We start from the raw sequence: 21,374 nt of genomic DNA, 5'->3' as shown, positions 1-21,374 counted from the left end.
AAAGGGCTTTTCCAACCTGGTCACTCTGGGATTCTGAAAACAGGCCTTTGGAGCTGTGCATGGAGCTATTTGGAAGGGAAGAGGACTGTGACTTCTCAAGGACAAACACTAAACACACAGAATAGATCCTGAAACCGCTGGGGACAGTCCAACCTCCCGGAGAAGTGGTGATCACACATGGTGAAGCCCATCACAAAGTGGGTTCTCGACAGGAACAAGGGAACGAGCTGGCAGATGGAGAGGCAAAAGAAGCAGCCAAAAGACAGGTAAGAGCAGAAGGGGCTTTGGTCCCTGACAGGCAGATCTCCCTAGAAGGTAAAGCCGGATATACCAAGGAAGATGAAAACCCCATCACAGACCCAGGAGAGTCCTATAATGACGGGGGCTGGGCTCTAACCCCACAAGGGGAGCGAATTGTTTCCCTCCTACTTAATATGGTCTCTGGTAAGGGAAAAACATTAAAAGGGCCCTTGGGGGCGGACACTCTCTATAAACCCCTAATTAGAGGAGTCACAGCTCGGAATTGATACCCCCCTGGGCTGGGGGCACAGCGGCCTCACCGGGGGCCTCTGCACGGGCTGCAGGGGAATCGCTGATCTGGCCTCTGGAGTGTCCCTTCCTTCTCCTTCCCTGCCCTTGCTGCCTCTCCCACCTTCTCCCTCCCTTCCCGGGGGCAAAAAGAGGCTGATTGCGGTTTTTTTCCTCCCAAACATGACTCCCGGGGGGGCTGTGACCGGCACCCAGTGGCTCGGCCTCGGGCAGCAGCCTTGAGCCGGCCGATGTTTGTTGTCTGGGGGCTGCAGAGAGCGTCGGGCTGCTGCTGGTTGCGGAAGCTGCCCCGCACCCCCCCGCTCCCCCGTCCGCACCGGAACCCGCGAGGCGGAACCTCGGCACATCCCCGTCAGGCCGGGCCGAGGTACCAGCAGCGCGGCCGGGGCAGGGCGGCTCCGGGCCGGGCGGCTCCGGGCCCGGGCGGCTTCGGAGCGAGCGGGGGGAGCGGGACGGGCCGGGCCGGGCCGGGGAGGAACCGCGCGGGTCCCGGCGGCTCTGGCTGCCGTGTGCTCGGCCCCGCGGCTGGGCCGGGAACCGCCTCCTCTCATCCCCCGCGGGGTTCCGTCCGTCCCGCCGGTCCCTCCCCGGCCCGTGCTGGGGCTCGGCTGCCGCCCGGGGCTGAGCCGCGCCCGGGGCCAGCGGCGGGCGGGGCCGCGGGGAGACCCGGTCCCTGAGCCGAGCCGGGCGGAGCGGAGCGGAGCGGAGCGGCGGGACTACACCTCCCGTGCTGCACCGGCGGCGGGCGGTGCTCCCGGGCCGAGGCGGCCGGCGGCTCCCAGACCGCCCTTGTTCCTGCCCGCGGCCCGGCCGGGTGCTCGGCCCCCCGGCCTGCCCCGCAGAGCCGTCGTCCTCCCGCTCCGCTCGGGTGCCGGAGGCCGAGGCGGGAGCCGGGAGCTTCCCGACGAGCCGTTGCCCGGGCCGCTCCGGGCCTTTGCGCCGGGTCGGCCGGCGGCGCGGGGCACGGCCGGGGGTCCGGGGCTTTGCCCGGGGCTCCGTCAGGCTCCGGCTGGACGGGCGGGCGGCTCTCGGCAGGTCTTGTGCCCGGCAAGGTGGGTCTCGGGGCTGTCCCGGCCGAGCGGCCGGCGCCCTCCGTCGCGCTGCCGGAGAGCCCGGTGCCGGCGGGGCCCTGGCCGGCCCCGGCAGGATTCCGGCCGCGGTGCCGGGCGAAGGCGCGGCAGGGCGTGCTGAGCCGGGCGTGCTTCTGGCTGCAGATGGCGGTGACGTTTGAGGACGTGGCCATCCACTTCTCGGCCGAGGAGTGGGCAGAGCTGTCGGGCTGGCAGCGGCGGCTCTACCGGGAGGTGATGCTGGACAACTACCGGGCGCTGGCCTGGCTGGGTGAGGAGTGTGTCGGTGGCGGCGGGGCCGGGCTGGGGCCGCAGCTGAGCTGCGGGGCTGAGCTGGAGCCCTTGGGAGGGAGAGTCGGGCTGTGGCCGTGGCTGCGCGAGCGCTGCCGGAGGGCTTGGGATGTCGGGCTTGAGCTGCCGGGTTGTGCCCGGCCAGGCAGCCTCTCCCCTGCGGAGAGCGGGGCTGGGGGAGAGGCTGGGCTGGGCTGGGATGTGATATGTGTGATAGAATGGGGTGATGCTGGGTCTGGGGAGGGGGTGGCCGGTGCCGCCATCCCAGCAGTGCAGGGGAGGGTGCCTCTCTGTCTGCCCCGGACAGGCCAGGTCGCTGTCAAGCCAGAGATCATCTGCCAGCTGGAGCGAGAAGAGATACCATGCATGCCAGACCCTGCCAGGACAGGACAGCAGCACCAGACCCCTGTGCCAGGTGGGTACCGGGGGGCAGTGGGAGGGGTGGTGGCTCCAGCAGCACCATCCCCTTGGCACCAGATGCTGTGTGCACCAGGAAGGGCGGGGGGCTGCGGGGTTGCCTGTGCCACTGGGTATGGGATGGGGTCCCACATGCCCATGGCATCCCCGGCTGTGACCTGGGCCTCTTCTCCCCAGCAGCCAGTGGGACGCAGATGGAGACCGATGTGGTCCCTGAGGATCTGCTGGCACCCACTGCCCCACTCCCAGGGATGCCCAAGACGGGCAGGCGCCCGGGGGGGTCATCAGGTCGCCCTCGCCCCCAGCCCAGCAAAACTCCCCGAAGGCCAGGGAAGACCCCCCCAACGTGTCCTGAGTGCAACAAGAGCTTCAGGAGCAAGTCAGCATTAGGTATCCACATGCGGAGCCACACAGGCGAGCGTCCGTTCGTCTGTCCCGACTGTGACAAGCGCTTCAGCTACAAGCATAACCTGCAGAGACACCAGTACGTGCACAGCGGTGAGAAGCCCTTCACCTGCAGGGACTGCGGCCACCAGTTCAGTGATAAGTCCAGTCTGGTCATCCACCAGCGCATTCACACTGGGGAGCGACCCTTTGCCTGTGAGCAGTGCCCCAAGGCCTTCAGGGACAGCAGCAGCCTCACAGCGCACCAGGACACTCACTCCCTGGAGCTCCCGTTTGCCTGTGCCCTCTGCCCCAAGGCCTTCAAGTATAAGAAGACCCTCGCTGCCCACCAGCGGGTCCACACTGGGGAGCGCCCCTTTGTCTGTGCCCACTGCCCCAAGGCCTTCAAGGCCAAGAAGCCCCTCATGGCCCACCAGTATGTCCACACCGGCGAGCGCCCTTTTCCCTGTGACAAGTGCCCCAAGGCCTTCAGGGACAAGAAGAGTCTCATCATCCACCAGCGTGTCCACACTGGGGAACGACCCTTCGTCTGTGACCGGTGCCCCAAGGCCTTCAGGGACAGCGGGACCCTCGCTGTCCACCAGCGCACTCACAGCACCGAGCGAGCATTTGCCTGTCCCCACTGCCCCAAGGCCTTCATGTATAAAAAGGCCCTCGCAACCCACCAGCTCATCCACACCAGGGAACGCTCCTTTGCCTGCGACCGCTGCCCCAAGGCCTTCAGGTGTAAGAACACCCTCCTGGCCCACCAGCTGGTCCACACAAGGGAGCGCCCCTTTTCCTGCTCACACTGCCCCAAGGCCTTCAAGGACAAGAGGACCCTCGCTGTCCACCAGCGCATCCACACTGGAGAAAGGCCCTTTGCCTGTGCCCACTGCCCCAAGGCCTTCAGGGACAAGAAGAACCTCACAGTTCATCAGCGCATCCACACTGGGGAAAGACCCTTTGCCTGTGCCCAGTGCCCCAAGGCCTTCAAGGACAGTGGTAACCTCACTGCCCACCAGCGCATCCACTCAGGTGTGAAGCCCCACAAGTGCAATGAGTGTGGCAAGGCCTTCTCCCAGAAGTGTAACATGAAGAGGCACCTGAGGACCCACCAGAGGCTGCAGGCGGTGCCAGAAAGCGGCCGGTGTGCTGGGGAAGGACCAGCTACAGAACGATAACCAGCCACAAAGGAAGGGACAGTTGAGGAGGGTGTGCTGGAGGATTCACAGCTCTGTATTCCCAGCACCACAGAATCCCAGAATCCCAGCCTGGGCTGGGCTGGGAGGGACTCCCAAGGGTCCCAGAGCTCCAACCCCCTGCCACAGGCAGGGCCACCAACCTCCAGGCCTGGAGCTGCACAAGGCTGCCCAGGGCCCCAGCCAACCTGGCCTGGAACAGCAGATATGGCCAAAGTTCATGTGTCACCTGGGCAGAAGACCAAGACCATTTGTGAACAGGAACCATGTCAGTTGTCAAGGGGATAACTAGAGAATAGACTGGAGAAGACACAGACCTGAGGAGCCGTGCCCAGCTCCATCACCAGAGCACCGCCCCGGCCATCGTCACCATCACGGGATGCAAGGACGATGAGATCTCTCCCTCACTCCATTCCTTTTCACCATTTCCTCTCTTTCTTCTAGAAAAATTAGTGTTTCTGCAGGAGGCCACACCTCCTGCCCTTACACCTGCCAAGGCCTGGCTGCTTCTGCCAGAAATAAAGCGTTCATCTCATTGTTTGGTGTCATTTCATCTTCAGTCAGCCCGAGGGAACCACAAACCTACTGCAGCTCCTGGGGCTGACAGGGAAATAGGATTCCCCAGGCAGTGGGACACAAAATCCAAGGTGGCTCTTTGCAGGAGGGAAGGGGAGCTCCTTCCCCTGTCCCCAAGCAGCGAGCTGGGGGGTGGCTGGGAGGTCTACTTAAGGAGGCTCAAGGGAAATCATAAAGGGGACTTGGTCATTGCTTCCCCCCTGGGTCCTTCCCAAACTCCTGTTGGGTTTTTAGTGGACACAGAGACTCAAGTGTCAGTTCTCCAGGTGGATGTTGCCAGCTGCAAAGGAATAATTGCTGACAGACCCCAAACTGGGGGTTAAGGGTGGTGTGGGGAGCTCTAAACCACGTCCAACAGCTCGAATCAGGAGTGATGCTAAAATGACAGAGGGTGTTTTGCCTGTGAACAGTTCAGGACGTGGTTTGTTGAAGGGGAGCGTGTGAGTGGACTCCAAAGGAGTGGAAATTCAGACACACCCCACACCCCCCCCACACACACTCCTGCCCCAGTTCCTATAAGGCTTTAGCAACCTGAAACTGCACCACTTCTTCCTAAAATAATGTGAAACCCTGTGCCTTGCTCGTGGGGGCAAGGGAGGAGATCATCCCTGGAACAACTGCGTTATGGGAACAAGGGATAGTGCAGAGGATCCCAGGGTGGGCAGGCTTGGGAGGGACCTTGGGGATCAGCTTCTTCCAACCCCCTGCTATGGGCACGGGCACCTCCCACTGGACCAGGTTGCTCAGAGCCCCAGTTGTCAAACCATTATCCCGCCACTGACCCCTTAGAAGTCGCTGCTGTGGCCGGTCCCAGCAGGGAATGGCCTTTAGGGATGGGTGGGCAGTGCCCCAACGCCCACCCAGGGCCCAGTGCCCCTCCTCCCATCTCCTGTCCCCTGGCTGAAGAGACCATCGCCCACCCCTCTGCACCCTCTTTTAAGGTGGTTGTAGGAGGTACAACTGAGTCCGTACAGATGTTCAGTCTCCCCTTTGGCTGACCCCAAGGCACCAGGGAGAGCAATTCCTGCTGCCTTTGCGCAGAGGCTCCTCTGGGCAGTGGTCCCAACTCTGTTACTTCTTGCCTGGTGGTGCTGACACACCCGGCGCATCTCTTACCACTCAGGACAAAGCTGCTTCTATCTGTGGACCAGTTTGCCATGCCTTCCACCAGGCCTGAACAGATTGGATGTACTGCTTCACGGTGTACTGGTTCTCATAGAACCCCAGACTGGGCTGGGCTGGGCTGGGAGGGACCCCAAGGGTCCCAGAGCTCCAACCCCCTGCCACAGGCAGGGCCACCAACCTCCAGGCCTGGAGCTACACAAGGGTGCCCAGGGCCCCAGCCAACCTGGCCTGGAACACCCCCAGGGACGGGGCACCCACCCCCTCTCTGGGCAGCCCCTTCCAGCCCCTCACCACTCTCTCTGCACAGAACTTCCCCCCAGTCTCTCCTCTCCCCCTTCCCTCCTCCAGCTTCACTCCAGCCCCTTGTCCTGCCAGTCTCTGCCCTTCCCAAGAGCTGATTCCCCTCCTGTTCCTGGGGTCCCTTCAGGGACGGGGAGGCTGAAGGTTCTCCTGTTTCCACTGGGCTGACAGTGTTGGTGACCATAATTCCCCCCTGACCTTGTTCTACCATTGGATACCGTAGGAACGGCTGTGGAGACGCCCAGCGCCCACCTTTTGCCCCCAGTACCTGCAGGGGACACCAACTCAGCCGTTTGCTGTCCCAAGGTGAATTTGTGAGCTGCTGGAATACTCAGCACTACGCCTGGAGCCGCTCACCAGCACCCGGACCAGCCCTGTGTGGCTGTGTCGGGTTGGGGGACGGGGGGGGGGAAGGTTTGGGGTTTCTTTCCCGGTACTCAAGGAGGTGAGACCCCCCCAAGCCGAGCCGGCTCTGCCGGTACCCGGGCAGGGGTCTCTCCCCATCCCTGTCTCGTTATTTCTTCTCCCCCCTGCCCCACCGAGGGGGTGTGGGAGCGGCTTTGAGGGGTCTGAACCCCCCGCCCCGCCCCCCCGAAGGGTCCCTGGGAGTCCGACCCCCCCCCCAAGGGGTCCCCACCCACCTCCCCCTGCTCCATCCCTGCCCCACACCGGAGCTGTGGCCGCGTCCCCGTGTTCCTCCCGGAGCCCGCGGGGCTGGGGGGAGGTCCCGGTTCTGCGTGGGAGCGGCTGGAGGGGCGGATCGGCCCGGTGCAGGGTGGGAGACCCAGCCCGGTACCGGCCCGGGGGGGGAGCTGCCCGGTGTCCCGGGCCGGCGCAGCGGGGCCCGGCAGCAGGGCCCGGCCTCGGTGGCGCTGCCGGTGCCCCGGTGACGGCGGGAGGAGCGGGCGGGCCCGGCGGGGGCGGGGGGACCGGCGGCCACCGCGGGCGAGGCGGGGCCCCGCGGCGGCGGCGGCGGCGGAGCAGGTAGGGGCGGCGGGCGGACCCCCCCCCAGCCCGGCAGCGGGGCCGGGGGGCCGGGGCGGGACAGGGGTGACCCCCGGGGCTGGCGGGGAGGGGGCGCAGAGGGGGAGCGGCGGCGGGTTCGGGGGCAGGAAGGGCGGGGGGAGCCGGGGGGGCGGGACAGGATGGCGGGGGGGAGGCGGGAGGGACACCGGGGCCGGGCGGAGGGCGGGGGGGGGGGGGCGCTGAGGGACACCGCGGGGGCACGGGGAGGTTGGGTGGGGGCACGGGGGGTCCGTGAGCCGCTGGCGGGGGAGGGGGGGGGCTGGAGACACCCCGCTGGTGGCAGCCGGGGGCGACTCGCCGGCACGTGTCCCCACGGCGGGGGGGGGCGGGGGGGCGGAACCCCGGATGCCGGGGGCTGGGTACCCCTCCTCACCGGGGGGCTCAGGCCGGCCGGGATGAACCCTCCGTGTCCCCCCCATACATCAGACCCACACCCCTGTGCTGCCCATGACCCTGGCTGGGGCTGCAGGGGGGCGGCTGGGGGTCGGGGTCAGACCTCTCGGGGGGGGTCAGACTCTCGGCGACCCCTTGGATGGGGGGATTGGACTCCTGGGGACCCCTCGGGGGCGGTTGGACTCCCCAGAGACCCCTTGATGGGGGGTCAGTTGGACTCCTGGGGACTGCTCAGGTGGGGGTGTCAGACTCCCCAGGAACCCCTCAGGGTGGGGGTGTCGGACTCCCTGGGACCCCTCAGGTGAAGGGATCAGACTCCCAGGGACCCCTGAGGTGGGGGGGTTGGACTCCCTGGGTTACCCCTCGGGGGGGTCAGTCAGACTCTTGGGGACCCCTCAGGTGGGGGTGTCAGACTCCCCAGGAACCCCTCAGGGTGGGGGTGTTGGACTCCCTGGGACCCCTCGGGTGGGGGGGGATCAGAGTCCCGGGTACCCCTTGGGTGGGGAGGTTGGACTCCTGGGGATGCCTTGGGTGGGGTTCAGACCCCCCAGGGACCCCTCAGGTGGGGGAGTCGGACTCCCAGTGACCCCTTGGGGTGGGGGTGGGGGGTCAGACTCCCTGGGGGATCCCTCAGGGAAGATGGGGTCAGACTCCCCAGGAACCCCTCGGGGGGGTTGGTTGGACTCCCGGGGACCCCTTGGGGTGGGAGGTCAGACTCCCAGGGACCCCCCACCCCTCGTTCCTCTGCACAAGGCCGCGGCTGTTCCTCTCGCCGCAGCGGCCCAGCCCTGATGGAGACCTTGGACACCCCGCACGCCATGGGGACGCGCCCGCCGCTCCCCGGCATCCCGGCTCTGCTCCCCACGACCCCCGGCACCGTGCAAGGTGGGAGCCAGGGGGTGCCCGTCCCCCACAGCGGGCTGGCACTGCTGCGGCAGCTCTTCGGATGCAGGCTCGGGGGGTGCTGGGGGGCTCAGTGTGGTCCTGTCCCGCATCCAGCAGGTTCCCCTGTGGTCAAGCCGGAGCCGCTCCCGCTGGCGGAGGAGATGGAGGCACCGGGCTGCACCGGCTCAGGTGGGTGCCAAAGCTGGCCTGCCCATCCCCCTGCCCATCCCCCTGCCCATCCCCCTGCTCATCCCCCTGCCCATCCCCCTGCCCATCCCCCTGTCTGTCCCCCTGCTCCTCTCCCGGGGTCCCATCAGGGCGAGGGGCCGTCTGGAGCTGGGTGGGGGACCCTGGCTTTGCCCCCTTTGCCTTTCCAGTGCAGCTGGTGGTCCCCAAGGTGGAGGCGATCCCTGAGACTGATGGAGAGGAGCCAGGGGCCGGGGGGGAGCCGGGGAGCCTGGACCATGGCTGCTCAGGTGAGAGCACGTGTCGATACGTGGCAAACCCACCGGATGGCATGGCACGGCCCGGTCATGCACCCGGGGCTCCAGCCAGAGCCCCCCAACCCTGGGCACTGGGCACATTGGGGACATGTGACAACAGTTGTTTGCTCCATGGTCCTTGGCATGGGCCGTGCTGGGGAGGGAGTGAATGATGCCAAGTACCCCCCCTGTGTGTCCCGCAGAGGACTGGCTGGTGAGGAAGGTGAAGGTGGAGGAGGAGTACGAGGAGTGGGCGGTCAGTGCCGAAGCTCTGCTGTCAGGGCAGCCCCCAGATGGCATCTTCCCCCATGCCACCGGCACCCCAGACTGCGTGGGCGCCTGCAAGCTGGAGCAGCCGTGCCCAGAGGAGCTGGGCTACGGCGGGCTGCCTGCCTTCACCCTGCCCCCCCAGCCGCTGCTGGGCCAGAGCCCCGCCGGTACCGGCACCGGCACCGGTAGCTGTGAGCGCTGCTTCCAGGCCTGGCTCAGCCTGCGCCTGCCGGGGGGCGAGGGCGAACCCCAACCCTGTGAGAGCTGCAGGACCCCGGCCCCCCCTCGCCCCTTCGCCTGCGCCCAGTGCGGGAAGGGCTTTGGGAAGAAGGCTCACCTGACGCGGCACCTGCGGGTGCACACGGGCGAGCGGCCCTTCCCCTGCGCCCAGTGCGGGCGCTGCTTCCGCCAGAAGATCCACCTGCGCTCGCACCAGAAGACACACACCGGGGAGAGACCCTTCCCCTGCGCCGAGTGCGGCCGCCGCTTCCGCAAGAAGACCCACCTGGTGCGGCACCAGCGCACCCACACCGGGGAGAGACCCTTCCCCTGCGCCAGCTGCAGCCGCCGCTTCGCCCACAAGCAGCACCTCCTGCGGCACCAGCAGCTGCACGCCGAGCCGGCACCGGGGGACGGGGAGCAGGGGCTCCCCACCGAGCAGAAACCCTTCCCCTGCCCGGAGTGTGGCAAGAGCTTCAGCTGGAAGAAGAACCTGGCGTCCCACCGGCGGCTGCACCGGGAGGGGCGTCCCTTTGCCTGCGCCGAGTGCGGCCGCGGCTTCAGCGACAAGCGGCACCTGATGGCCCATCTGCGGGGCCACATGGGGCTGAAGCCCTACGCCTGCCCCCACTGCGAGAAGACCTTCAGCCACAAGCCCAACCTCACCACCCACCAGCGCACCCACACCGGCGAGCGGCCCTTCGCCTGCCCGCACTGCGCCCGCGGCTTCGCCCACAAGGAGCACCTGCTGCGGCACCTGCGGGTGCACACGGGCGAGCGGCCCTTCCCCTGCCCGCAGTGCGGCCGCTGCTTCAGCTCCCGGCCCAACCTCATCGCCCACGCCAAGGCTCACGCCGGCGCCCGGCCCTTCGCCTGCGAGCAGTGTGGCCGCGGCTTCAGCCGCAAGTCCCACCTGGCCCGGCACCAGGCGGTGCACACCGGCACCCGGCCCCACGCCTGCACCCAGTGCACCAAGCGCTTCAGCTCCAAGACCAACCTGGCCCGGCACCAGGCGGTGCACACCGGCCACCGGCCCTACATCTGCACCCAGTGCGGCAAGAGCTTCAGCAGGAAGACCCACCTGCTGCGCCACGAGCGCACCCACGCCTCTGCCGGCACCGCCGCCGCCGCCGCCGCACCCCAGCAGAACTGGCCGGCTCCTGCTGCCCCAGCTCCCACCACCCTCTGCCCCTGAACACGGGGGGATGAGCACTGGGATGCGCTGCTCCGGCGGCTCCCAGGGATGCTCATGTCCCTGAGACCCTCCCCCTGGGATGGGGACCCTTCCTCGGGGCTCGCTGCTGGGTCCTGCCTGGGGATCCCAGCGCTGCCTGTGGTCCTGCATCCAGCCCATCCCGCTGCCTCCGTCATGGAGAGCAGCATCCAGGGGTGCCAGAGGGGACATATCTGGTGGCTGATGGACAACTCTGGCTCTGAAATGGTCTGGAAAGCTTCTGACTGAGGGCTGACCCACGCCAAGCTCAGCACTGGGGACTGCGGGGGTGTGGGGAGAGCCCCATCCCCTCTTCAGGACAGGACGGTCTCTGTGCCGTGGTGCTGGTTGGCAGGGGGCTGTGTGTGTGTGGGGGGGGCAGAGGGGTGCTGACACCCCCCCCCCCCAGAGGGCTCTGCCGCGAGAGGGATGAGCCAAATCTGCCAGTAAATGGACTTGTCAAACCCGGGGGTGTCTTGGTGCTGAGCGGGAGCTGTGGGGACAGGATGGGTGGCACCGGGTGCCAGAGCCACCCTGGGCTGGTGCCGGGACGCTGCTCTGTGGCCCGAAGCAGTTGGTGCTGGTGTCTGGCTCCTGCCAGCACTGCCAGCCCTGGGAGCTGCTGGCAGAGCCCCTCACCGGGGCGTTGGGTCACCACCCCACCGTGTGCAGGGGCTGGACGGGCAGCGTGGGGCTGCCAGGGACCTGCCAGCACCAGGCTGGGGAGTGGGGAACACGGTGACACCCTGGGACACGGGAGGGCTCTGACATCCCCAGGGAGCTGGGGGCTGGCCTGGCACCTCCACACAGCTGCTGGGGCTCAGCATCCATCCTTCCATCCATCCATCCATCCATCCATCCATCCATCCATCCATCCATCCATCCACCCACCCATCCACCCACCCATCCCTCCATCACATCCATCCCTCCATCCATCCCTCCCTCCATCCATCCCTCCATCCCTCCCTCCCTCCATCCCTCCATCCATCCATCCATCCATCCATCCATCCATCCATCCATCCATCCCTCCACCCACCCATCCCTCCATCACATCCATCCCTCCCTCCCTCCCTCCATCCATCCATCCATCCCTCCCTCCATCCCTCCATCCATCCCTCCATCCATCCCTCCGTCCATCCCTCCGTCCATCCCTCCGTCCATCCCTTCATCCCTCCATCCATCCCTCCATCCCTCCATCCCTCCATCCCTCCATCCCTCCATCCATCCCTTCATCCCAGACAGACAGAGGGAGGGATGGATGGACGAACAGAGCTCAGCAGTGGCCACAAGCTTGTGGGTTTGGGACCCAAATTATGGGGCCTGAGCTGCCCTCCTGCTTCCACGGGGGTGGGGGAAGGGCTGGGGGGAAGGGCTGGGGGGAAGGGGGAGGGAAAGGGGAAGGGGAGGGGGAAGGGAGGATGAGGCTGGGGGTGAAGGGCTGGGCTCTGGGGAAGGGCTGGGAGGCAGCAGGAAGCTGCCAGCAGCGGGACAGGATGCAGCCACCCGTGGTGCTGGGAGGGACAGGCCCGGGGGGGCTCTGGGGAGGGGGCAGGATGTGGGGCAGCCCCTCTGGACGTGGGGTGGCTGCTCACTAGAGACCCCCACACACGTCGGGGCTGGGCAAGCCCTTCCCCATCCCTCCCAGGTGCCCTGAGACCCTCCTGCTCCCACCCCAACCCCTCTCAACCTCCCCAGTGCCCACAGTTCCTCCCAGTGCTCCCAGTCCCCTCCAAACCTTTCCTGTTCCACTCCACCCCAGTCCCTCCCCAGTCCCCTCTGAGCCCTTCCTGTTCCACCCCCAGTGCTCCCAGTCCCTCCCAGTGCCCCCAGTTCCTCCCAATGCCCCCAGTGCTCCCAGTCCCTCCCAATGCCCCCAGTCCCTCCCCAGTGCTCCCAGTCCCTCCCACTGCCCCAGCCCCTCCCAGTGCCCCCAGTCCCCCTCACCCCGTGCCAGACACAGCAGCTGCTCCCACAGATTTATTGCAGACTGGGACAGCACCGGGACCCCCAGAGCATCCCGGGGGAATGGGGGGGGTACCCCCAATACCAGGGGTGGGGGGCACTGTCCCACGGTGGGGGGGGGGGGCTCCTCATCGCCGGGAGAAATCCCCTCCTGCCAAAAAAGGGGTGATGGGGATGCTGCACCCCCCTAACTGGGCTGGGGATGCTGCACACCCCCCCCCCCCCAACCCCCCCCCCCCCACCCCAACTGAGCTGGGGATGCTGCACCCCCCCCCAACCGGATGCTGCACCCCATAAATGAGCTGGGGATGTTGCACCCTCCCTAACCGATCTGGGGGTGTTGCACCGCCCTAACCAGGATGCTGCCCCCCCCCCCCCCCCCAACCGACCTGGGGGTGCTCCACCCCCCCAACCGGGATGCTGCACCCCCCCTAACCGGGCTGGGGCTGCTGCACCCCCCCCCAACTGGGATGCTGCACCCCCCCTAACTGAGCTGGGGCTGCTGCACCCCCCCTAACCGGGATGCTGCACCCCCCCCTAACCGGGATGCTGCACCCCCCTAACCGGGATGCTGCACCCTCCCCTAACCGGGCTGGGGCTGCTGCACCCCCGGGCGGGCTGGGGGGGGCCGTGCCCCGCTCACCCTGGCAGCGGCTGCACTGGCAGCTCTGGATGACCGGCAGCACCACGGGCTCGGCGCGGCCGCCGGGACACGGCAGCGCCAGGACGCGCACGGGCCGCGCGGGGTCCAGCCGGTAACTGCAGCACTCGCACGAGCTCCGCAGGTACGGCTCCTGCGCGCGGACGCCATGGGGACCCCGACCCGCACACACACACCCCCCAGGGACCAAAACCCGCCCCCCAGGGACCCCAAACCCGCCCCCCAGGGACCCAACCCACCCCCCGGGGACCAAAACCCACCCCCCGAGGACCCCAAACCCACCCACAGGGACCCAAACCGCCCCCCCCCGGGGACCCAAACCCCCCCCCGGGGACCCAAAACCCGCCCCCCGGGGACCCCAAACCCACCCACAGACCCCCCCCAAGGGACCCAAACCCACCCCCCAGGGACCCCAACCCACCCGCACACACACACCCCCAGGGACCCAAACCTGCCCCCCGGGGACCCAAACCCACCCACAACCACCCCCCCCAGGACCCAAACCCACCCACAGACCCTCCCAGGGGACACGTGGGTGCTGGGGGACACTGGGGACCCCCAAACCCACCCCCAGACCCCCCTGGAGAGCCCCCAAACCCACCCCCAGACCCCCTGCAGAGCCCCCAACCCACCCCCAGATCCCCTGGAGAGCCCCCAAACCCACCCCCAGATCCCCTGGAGAGCATCCAAACCCACCCCCAGACCCCCATTCAGAACCCAAACCCACCCACAGACCCCTGGGTGACACGTGGGTGCAGGGGGACACCGGGGACCCCCAAACCCACCCCCAGACCCCCCTGGAGAGCCCCCAAACCCACCTCCAGACCCCCGGCAGAGCCCCCAAACCCACCCCCAGACCCCCCTGGAGAGCCCCCAAACCCACCTCCAGACCCCCCTGGAGAGCACCCAAACCCACCCACAGACCCCCTGTAGAGCCCCCAAACCCACCTCCAGACCCCCCTGGAGAGCCCCCAAACCCACCCCCAGACCCCCCTGGAGAGCCCCCAAACCCACCCACAGACCCCCTGTAGAGCACCCAAACCCACCCACAGACCCCCATTCGGGACCCAAACCCACCCACAGACCCCCTGGGTGACACGTGGGTGCTGGGGGACACTGGGGACCCCCAAACCCACCCGCAGACCCCCTCCCCAGGAAGCCCAACGCCCCCCGGCGCTGGGCCCACCTCGGTGCTGACGCTGGTGCGGGACGGGCAGCGGCCGGCGCAGTAGGTGACGTCGACGGCGGCCATGGCGCAGGGGCCCTTGGCGATGGCGCGACGCTCCGTGAGGCGCCGGCACTGGGCGCCCGCCGGCTCTGCCAGGGGGTGACGGGCAGGGCTGGGGGGCTCACTGAGACCCCCCCTCCCCGAAACCACCCCCAGCAGTGTGTGGGGAGAAGCCAGGGGGGTCCCGCTAAGTGCCTGGGGGTCCCACTGAGCACCCAGGGGTCCCACTGAACACCTGGGGGTCCCAATGACTGCCTGGGGGTCCCACTGAGCACCCGGGGGTCCCATTGAGCACCTGGGGGTCCCAATGACTGCCTGGGGGTCCCACTGAGCACCCGGGGGTCCCACTGAGCACCTGGGGGTCCCAATGACTGCCTGGGGGTCCCACTGAACACCCGGGGGTCCCACTGAGCACCCGGGGGTCCCACTGAGCGCCTGGGGGTCCCACTGAACACCGGGGGGTCCCACTGAGTGCCCGGGGGTCTCAATAAGCATCTGGAGCTCCCACTGAGCACATGGGGGTCCCACTGAGCACATGGGGGTCCCACTGAAAGCCCAGGGGTCCCACTGAGCGCCATGGGGTCCCATTGAGCTCCTGGTGGTCCCACTGAGTGCCCAGGGGTCTCGCTGAGCACCCAGGGGTCCCATTAAGCACCCGGGGGTCCCGCTGAGCACCCGGGGGTCCCGCTGAGCGCCCGGGACCCCACTGAGCACCCAGCCCCTTACCTGGCCACTCCTCGCGGCACACGGGGCAGCAGCTGCCCGGCTCCCGCACCTTCACCGCACCCTGACGGGACCGGCCTCAGCACACGCCCGACCCCTCCCCACGCCCGACCCGCCCCACGCCCGACCCCTCCCCATGCGCGACCCACCCCACGCCTGATCCTCCCCACGCCCGACCCTCCCCACGCCTGACCCCTCCCCACGCCCGACCCCTGCCCACGCCCGACCCCGCCCCACGCCTGATCCCTCCCCATGCGCGACCCCTCCCCACACTTGACCCCTCCCCATGAGTCCCCCCCACAAGCCCCCCCCCCGAAGTTCCCCCTCCCCACCAGGTTCCCCCTCCGCACGAGTGCCCCCTCCTTACATGTGCCCCCTCCTCATGTGTACCCCCTCCCCACACATCCCCCCGCCCCATGAGTCCCCCCCCACATACCCCACCCCACGAGGTTCCCCCTCCCCACATGTGCCCCCTCCCGACATGTGTGGCCCCTCCCCACACATCCCCCCTCCCCATGAGTCCCGCCCCAAGTGCCCCCTCCCCACAAGGTTCCCCCTCCCCACAAGCGCCCCCTCCCCATGAGTGTGTGTCCCCCCCCATTCCCCCTCTCCACGAGGTTCCCCCTCCCCACATGTGCCCCCTCCCCACACATCCCCCCTCCCCATGAGTCCCCCTGCCCCGTGATGTTCCCCTCCTCACACGTGCCCCCTCCCCGTGAATGTCCCCCCCCATTCCCCCTCTCCACGAGGTTCCCCCTCCCCAAGTGCCCCCTCCCCACGACCTCCCCACACCTCTGGGCAGGTGAGGGGGGGGCAGCCGGGGGTGCAGGTAACCCGCCCACCCTCACAGCGACACGTCTCGCACTGCTCCTGCCACTCGCTGCCAGCCTGGGGACGGGGACACAGGGGGCTCAGGGGTGCCACAGAGGGGCACCCCCCCCTGCCCCGGGCCCCGGGCCCCGCTGACCTGGCGGAGCCGGCCCCGGTGGCGGCACTCGCAGCGGTCGGGGGCCACACAGTGTCCGGAGCTGTCGCGGTACCGGCCGGGCTGGCAGGAGCAGCCGGGGGCTGCGGCCACGCTGCAGTTGGGCGGCAGCTCCCCGGAGATGTCCTGGCAGCTCCGCTCGCAGCCCGACGGTGAGTGGGGGTCCTGCCAGCGCTCACCCGCTGGGCAGGCTGTGTGGGGCACAGGCGTGGCACCCACATCACCCCCAGCACCTGTGGGGGATGCAGGGATGGGTGCCCGGGGCTGCCATCGGCACCCGCACCAGCCCCAGCACCACCCACTGCCCCACCGTCCATCCCACCATCCGTCACGCTGTCCTCCCATCACATCGTCCCACTGGCCATCCCACCACCCATTCCCCTCCCTATCCCATTATCCATCCCACGATCCATCCCACCATCCATTCCCCTCCCTATCCCATTATCCATCCCACCATCCCACTGTCTATCCCACTGTCCTCCCATCACATCATCCCACTGCCCATCCCACCACCCATTCCCCTCTCCATCCCATTATCCATCCCACCATCCCCTGTCTATCCCACTGTCCATCCCACCATCCATTCTCCTCTCTATCCCACCATCCCACTGTCTATCCCATTGTCCATCCCACCGTCCATCCCACCGTCCATTCCCCTCTCTATCCCACCATCCATCCCACCGCAACCACCATCCATCCCACTGTCCATCCCACCGTCCATCCCACTATCCCACTGTCTATCCCACTGTCCGTCCCACCATCCATCCCACCATCCCACTGTCTATCCCACAGTCCATCCCACCATGCCACTGTCTATCCCACCGTCCATCCCACCGTCCATCCCACCGTCCATCCCACCATCCCACTGTCTATCCCACCATCCATCCCACCATCCATCCCACCATCCATCCCACCATCCATTCCCCTCTCCATCACACCATCCCACTATCCATCCCACCATCCATCCCACCATCCCACCGTCCATCCCACCATCCATCCCACCATCCATCCCACCATCCATCCCACCATCCCACCATCCATCCCACCATCCATCCCAGCATCCCACCGTCCATCCCACTGTCCATCCCCCTCTCCATCCCACCATCCCACCATCCATCCCACCGTCCATCCCACTGTCCATCCCACTGTTCATCCCACCGTCCGTTCCCTCTCCATCCCACCGTCCATTCCCCTCTCCATCCCACCATCCCACTGTCCATCCCACTGTCCATCCCACTGTCCATCCCACCATCCATCCCACCATCCATCCCACCGTCCATCCCCCTCTCCATCCCACCATCCATCCCACCATCCCACCGTCCATCCCACCGTCCATCCCACCATCCATCCCCCTCTCCATCCCACCATCCATCCACCATCCCACCGTCCACCCCCCAGCCACCCCCCAGCGCAGCCCTCACCAGGACAGGGCTGTGGGTTACACTCAGCCGTCTCCCTCGTGCCAGCCCCGCAGGGCACCCCCGCCGGGGCTCCGCTGGCAGCCGCGGTGCCGGGCGGTGCTGCCAGCGCCGCAGCTGCGGGAGCAGCGGCCCCAGGGGGACCAGGGCCCGTAGGAGGGACACTGCAGGGCCGGGCAGCTGAAGGTCCCGTTCCCACAGGTGCTGCACGGGCAGCGACGCCGGAATCAGCGCCCCAGCCCCGGGCTGTGCCCTATGGCCTGGCCGTGCCCAGCCGGCCGCCATGTGCCCCCTCCCCTGTCACCCACCAGTTGTGACAGTCCAGCTCAGCCACCCGGCCTGGCTGGAGCTCCCGGCTGCTGTTGGCAGCGGGCAGCCCGCAGCGGCACTCGGCGATGGCCACGCACACCCCGTCCTGCAGCAGCTGCCCTGGGGGGCACCGGCAGCCTGGAGGGGGGCAAAGAGGAGTGGGGCAGCACCCATGGGTGCTGTGAGTGGTCCCAGACCCATGGAGAGTGGGGGGGAGTCTCTTCCACAGGCCATGGGTGCACCGGTGCGCCATGGCACAGGCGGTGCCAGCGTGAGGGGGGGGGGGGGTGGGTCTCATGGGTGTGAGGGGGGGTCTCGTGGGTGTGAGGGGGGTTTGGGGCAGGGGGCTGTGCCATGGGGGGGGGGGCACAGCACGTACCCGGCTCGCAGGGGCCCTGCAGACACTCCACGTGGGGCCAGAGGTCGGCGCAGGCGCGGGGGCAGCCGTTGGCGCAGGACGAGTCGAAGGCTCGGCCCCGCTCCTCACACTCCTCTCCTGGGCACGGGGGGGGGTGTCAGGGGCTTGGGGGCGCAGGGGGGCACGGTCCCTGCCTCGGCCCCCCTTTTCCAGTGCGCTGAGCCGGGGTGGGGGGGTTACCTGGGCAGGCAGCGGTGTGGCAGCTCTGGGTCTGGGAGTGGGCACCGCGGCACTGCCCCCCCCCAGCCGGGTGCCGGGGCTGGCGGTGGCGCAGGCGGTACCCCCCGCTGCAGGGGTCCTGGCAGGGCCCCCAGGGCCCCCAAGGGCTCCAGAGACAGGGGTCTGCGGGACAGGGGTGTCACCCACCCTGGGAGGATGCTGCTGTCCCCAGCGCAGTGCCCAGGGCGCCCCGCAGCCCCCCGCCCCCCGCAGCCCCCCGGTACCTTGGCAGACGCGGGGTCCGGGCAGAGCCGCTCCTGCTGGAGCTCGGCCGAGCAGACGGCGGCGCCACCGGCCCAGGGGAGCCCCAGTTTGGGGGTCCAGGCACGTCCGGTAGCGATGTTGCGTCGCGGCCAGTGCAGAGAGCCCCGCCAGGGACCCCTCCATTGGGGTCCCCTCCGTCGGGGTCCCCTCCGTTGGGGTCCTCTCCGTTGGGGCCCCTTCCATTGGGGGTCCCTCCGTTGGGGTCCTCTCCATTGGGGCCCCTTCCATTGGGGTCCCCTCCGTCGGGGTCCCCTCCATCGGCCACCCCCTCCCTGTCTGGGCTGGCTCACCGGGGCTGAGGGTGGGCAGGGGTGGGCAGGGGCTGCAGGGTGTCCACTCGGACCAGGGGCTCAGCGGCAGCAGCCCTGGGGGGGGGGGCACAGAGCTGCTGGGTACCCCCCCACTCAGGGGACAGGGGGCAGGAGCAGCCCCCCACCCCTGTGGAGCAGGCAGTGGGCAGAGCAGTGTACCCACCCCACGGGGGATGTGGGGGGTCCCTGAGCAGAGGGGGGAGGTGGGGGGAGGTGGCACTGAGGGTGGGGGGCTCTGTGGTGCTGGGGTCCACACTCACCCTGGCAGCCCTCGCTGCTGCACTGCAGGGTCCCGTTCTGGCACACGCTGGGAGGAGGGGGGGGGGGGGGGGGGGTGAGCACCCACGGTGCCAGGGCAGCCCCTGTACCCCCCCCAATGTGGGGCTGCCCCCCAGCCCCACTCACCACTCCTTGCAGCCCAGCAGAACGGTGTCTCCAGCAGCCAGGGTCTGGGGGCCGCTGTCCTGCCCGCCGGGGTGCAGGCAGTGGCACTGGGAGGGGGGCACACAGCCCCCAGCCTGCTCCAGCAGCCCCTGCCGGGATGGGGGGGTGATGGAGGGGGGTGACAGGGGCGATGGGTGCCCCCCCTGCAGCCCCCATCCCTCCTGCCACCGGGGTCTCACTATGGCCCAGCAGGCAACAGGCTCTTCAGTGGGGCTGCCCTCCAACCCCATCCCCATCCCATCCCCATCCCCCTCCCAATCCCCTCCCCATCCCCATCGCCATCCCATCCCCATCCCATCTCCACCCCCATCCCCTCCCCATCCCTTCTCATCCCCATCTCATCCCTATTCCCATCCCCATCCCCATCCCAATCCCCACCCCATCCCATCCCCATCCTCTCCCCCCTCCCCACCCCACCCCATCCCCATCCCCTCCCCATCCCCATCCTATCCCCATCCCATCTCCACCCTCATCCCTTCCGCATCCCTTCTCATCCCCATCCCATCCCATCCCCTCCCCATCCCAATCCCCTCCCCATCCCATCCCCTCCCCATCCCATCCCCATCTATCCCCTTCCCATCCCACATCCCCATCCCATCCCATCCCCTCCCCATCCCAATCCCCTCCCCATCCCCTCCCATCCCCATCCCCATCCCCATCCCTACCCCCTTCCACCCCCATCCCCATCCCCACCCCCCTTGCCTGGGGACAGGCGCAGCCGGGGAGGCAGGGGGGGTGCTGGGGGCAGAGCTCGGGGTGCTGCCGGCTGGAGCAGAGCTGGGCGCAGGGGGCGCCGCAGGGCCGGTACTCGAAGGGGGGGGCACAGCCGGGTCTCTGGGGGAGGGGGCGGGGATGCGGGTCAGGCAGGAGCCCCCCGCGGGATGGGGCACCCCGGGATGGGCAGGGGCGGTGAGGGGCTCGGGATGGGCGGGGACACCCACGGTGCGCACGGGCGGGGTGCGGGAGGGGTGCGATGGGGGTGCGGGAGGGGCGTGGGGAGGGGTGAGGGCAGGGTGAGAGAGGGTGCGGGAGGGGTGCGGGAGGGGTGTGCGGGCAGGGTAAGGGAGGGGTGAGGGCGGGGGGTGCGGGCAGGGTGAGGGCGGGGGAGGGCGGGGGATGCGGGCAGGGTGAGGGCGGGATGCGGGAGGGGTGAGGACAGGGTGCGAGCGGGGTGCGGGGTGCGTGCGGGATGCGATGAGGGTGCGGGCGGGATGCGGGCGGGTCGGGGGCAGCTGGGTGAAGCGCAGGTCCGCGCGGGCGGGGGTGCAGGGGGAGGTGCGGGGGGGACGCGGGGGGGACGCGGGGGGGATGCGGGGGGATGCGGGGGGGACGCGGGGGGGACGCGGGGGGGGATGCGGGGGGGATGCGGGGGGGATGCGGGGGGATGCGGGGGGGATGCGGGGGGGACGCGGGGGGGATGCGGGGGGGATGCGGGGGGACGCGGGGGGGATGCGGGCATCCCGGGGCTCACCCCGGCACCCCGAGGTGTTGCAGGGGCGGGTCTGCGCGTCCAGCCCGGCGCAGACAGCGGGGCCCCGCCGGTAGCGGAGCCGGTGCTGGTGGGGGGCCTGGCAGGAGCAGGAGCTCCAGGCGCTCCAGGGGCTCCAGGGACAGGCGGCTGCGGGCGGGGAGGGGGGTGAGGACGGGCAGGGACCCTGCCGCCCCCCCCCATCCGCCGCCCCCCCCATCCCCGCGCCCTACCTGGGCAGGGGCGCAGGTAACAGGCCTGGACGGCGCGGCCGGTGCTGGAGCCGCGGGGGGGGGGGCAGGGGGTGCCGGGGGTCGCGCAGGGGCAGGTGGTCTCCCGGGTGGCCAGGCCGGTGCCGCACGAGCGCGAGCAGGGGCTCCAGGGGCCCCAGGCGCAGCCCCCCGGCCCTGGGGTGGGGGGGGGGGGGGGGGGTGGGACCTTACCAGGGGTACAGCACCCCAAAGCCCCCACCGCGGTGCTCGGGGGTCTTCCCACAGCTGGTCCTGCCCCCCCCCCCCCTCGCCCCCCAGGGGGGTTGCAGGTCCCGTATCAGCCCCTCAGG

At 68.9% G+C, this 21,374-nt stretch overlaps 3 protein-coding genes across 3 annotated transcripts in view; 2 read left to right on the top strand and 1 right to left on the bottom strand.

Moving 5' to 3' along the window:
• The first annotated feature begins 1,150 nt into the window (after nucleotides 1-1,150).
• Nucleotides 1,151-4,444, top strand: LOC311189296 (uncharacterized protein). Its single transcript, XM_084260930.1, has 3 exons — nucleotides 1,151-1,601; nucleotides 1,764-2,325; nucleotides 2,505-4,444. The coding sequence occupies exons 2-3, from the start codon at nucleotides 1,764-1,766 to the stop codon at nucleotides 3,893-3,895; spliced, it is 1,953 nt and encodes a 650-aa protein (XP_084117056.1). The 5' UTR covers nucleotides 1,151-1,601; the 3' UTR covers nucleotides 3,896-4,444.
• Nucleotides 4,445-8,151: 3,707 nt separating this feature from the next.
• ZNF467 (zinc finger protein 467) lies at nucleotides 8,152-10,861 on the top strand (the record flags this gene model as incomplete). Its single annotated transcript, XM_084260931.1, has 4 exons — nucleotides 8,152-8,218; nucleotides 8,333-8,407; nucleotides 8,596-8,694; nucleotides 8,904-10,861. The coding sequence occupies 4 exons, from the start codon at nucleotides 8,152-8,154 to the stop codon at nucleotides 10,382-10,384; spliced, it is 1,722 nt and encodes a 573-aa protein (XP_084117057.1). The 3' UTR covers nucleotides 10,385-10,861.
• A 1,557-nt stretch (nucleotides 10,862-12,418) lies between these two features.
• LOC311189142 (SCO-spondin-like) overlaps nucleotides 12,419-21,374 on the bottom strand; it is a gene marked incomplete at its 5' end in the record, with an annotated part of 45,845 nt that continues 36,889 nt past the window's right edge. The window contains 19 exon segments of the mRNA XM_084260722.1: nucleotides 12,419-12,515; nucleotides 13,008-13,158; nucleotides 14,212-14,342; nucleotides 14,980-15,040; nucleotides 15,769-15,864; nucleotides 15,944-16,152; nucleotides 17,383-17,443; nucleotides 17,445-17,583; nucleotides 17,688-17,826; nucleotides 18,068-18,184; nucleotides 18,287-18,448; nucleotides 18,550-18,561; nucleotides 18,564-18,627; nucleotides 18,629-18,954; nucleotides 19,161-19,207; nucleotides 19,306-19,433; nucleotides 20,047-20,178; nucleotides 20,286-20,962; nucleotides 21,046-21,219. Of these exon segments, the coding sequence (XP_084116848.1) occupies nucleotides 12,493-12,515; nucleotides 13,008-13,158; nucleotides 14,212-14,342; nucleotides 14,980-15,040; nucleotides 15,769-15,864; nucleotides 15,944-16,152; nucleotides 17,383-17,443; nucleotides 17,445-17,583; nucleotides 17,688-17,826; nucleotides 18,068-18,184; nucleotides 18,287-18,448; nucleotides 18,550-18,561; nucleotides 18,564-18,627; nucleotides 18,629-18,954; nucleotides 19,161-19,207; nucleotides 19,306-19,433; nucleotides 20,047-20,178; nucleotides 20,286-20,962; nucleotides 21,046-21,219 (2,849 nt within the window). The 3' untranslated portion in view covers nucleotides 12,419-12,492.

The sequence above is a fragment of the Gallinula chloropus genome, assembly GCF_964237585.1.
Source record: "Gallinula chloropus genome assembly, chromosome: 2".
Taxonomy (NCBI): Eukaryota; Metazoa; Chordata; class Aves; order Gruiformes; family Rallidae; genus Gallinula; species Gallinula chloropus.
The sequence above is the reverse complement of the archived record's forward strand: the minus strand, read 5'-3'. Positions and strand labels throughout refer to the sequence as shown.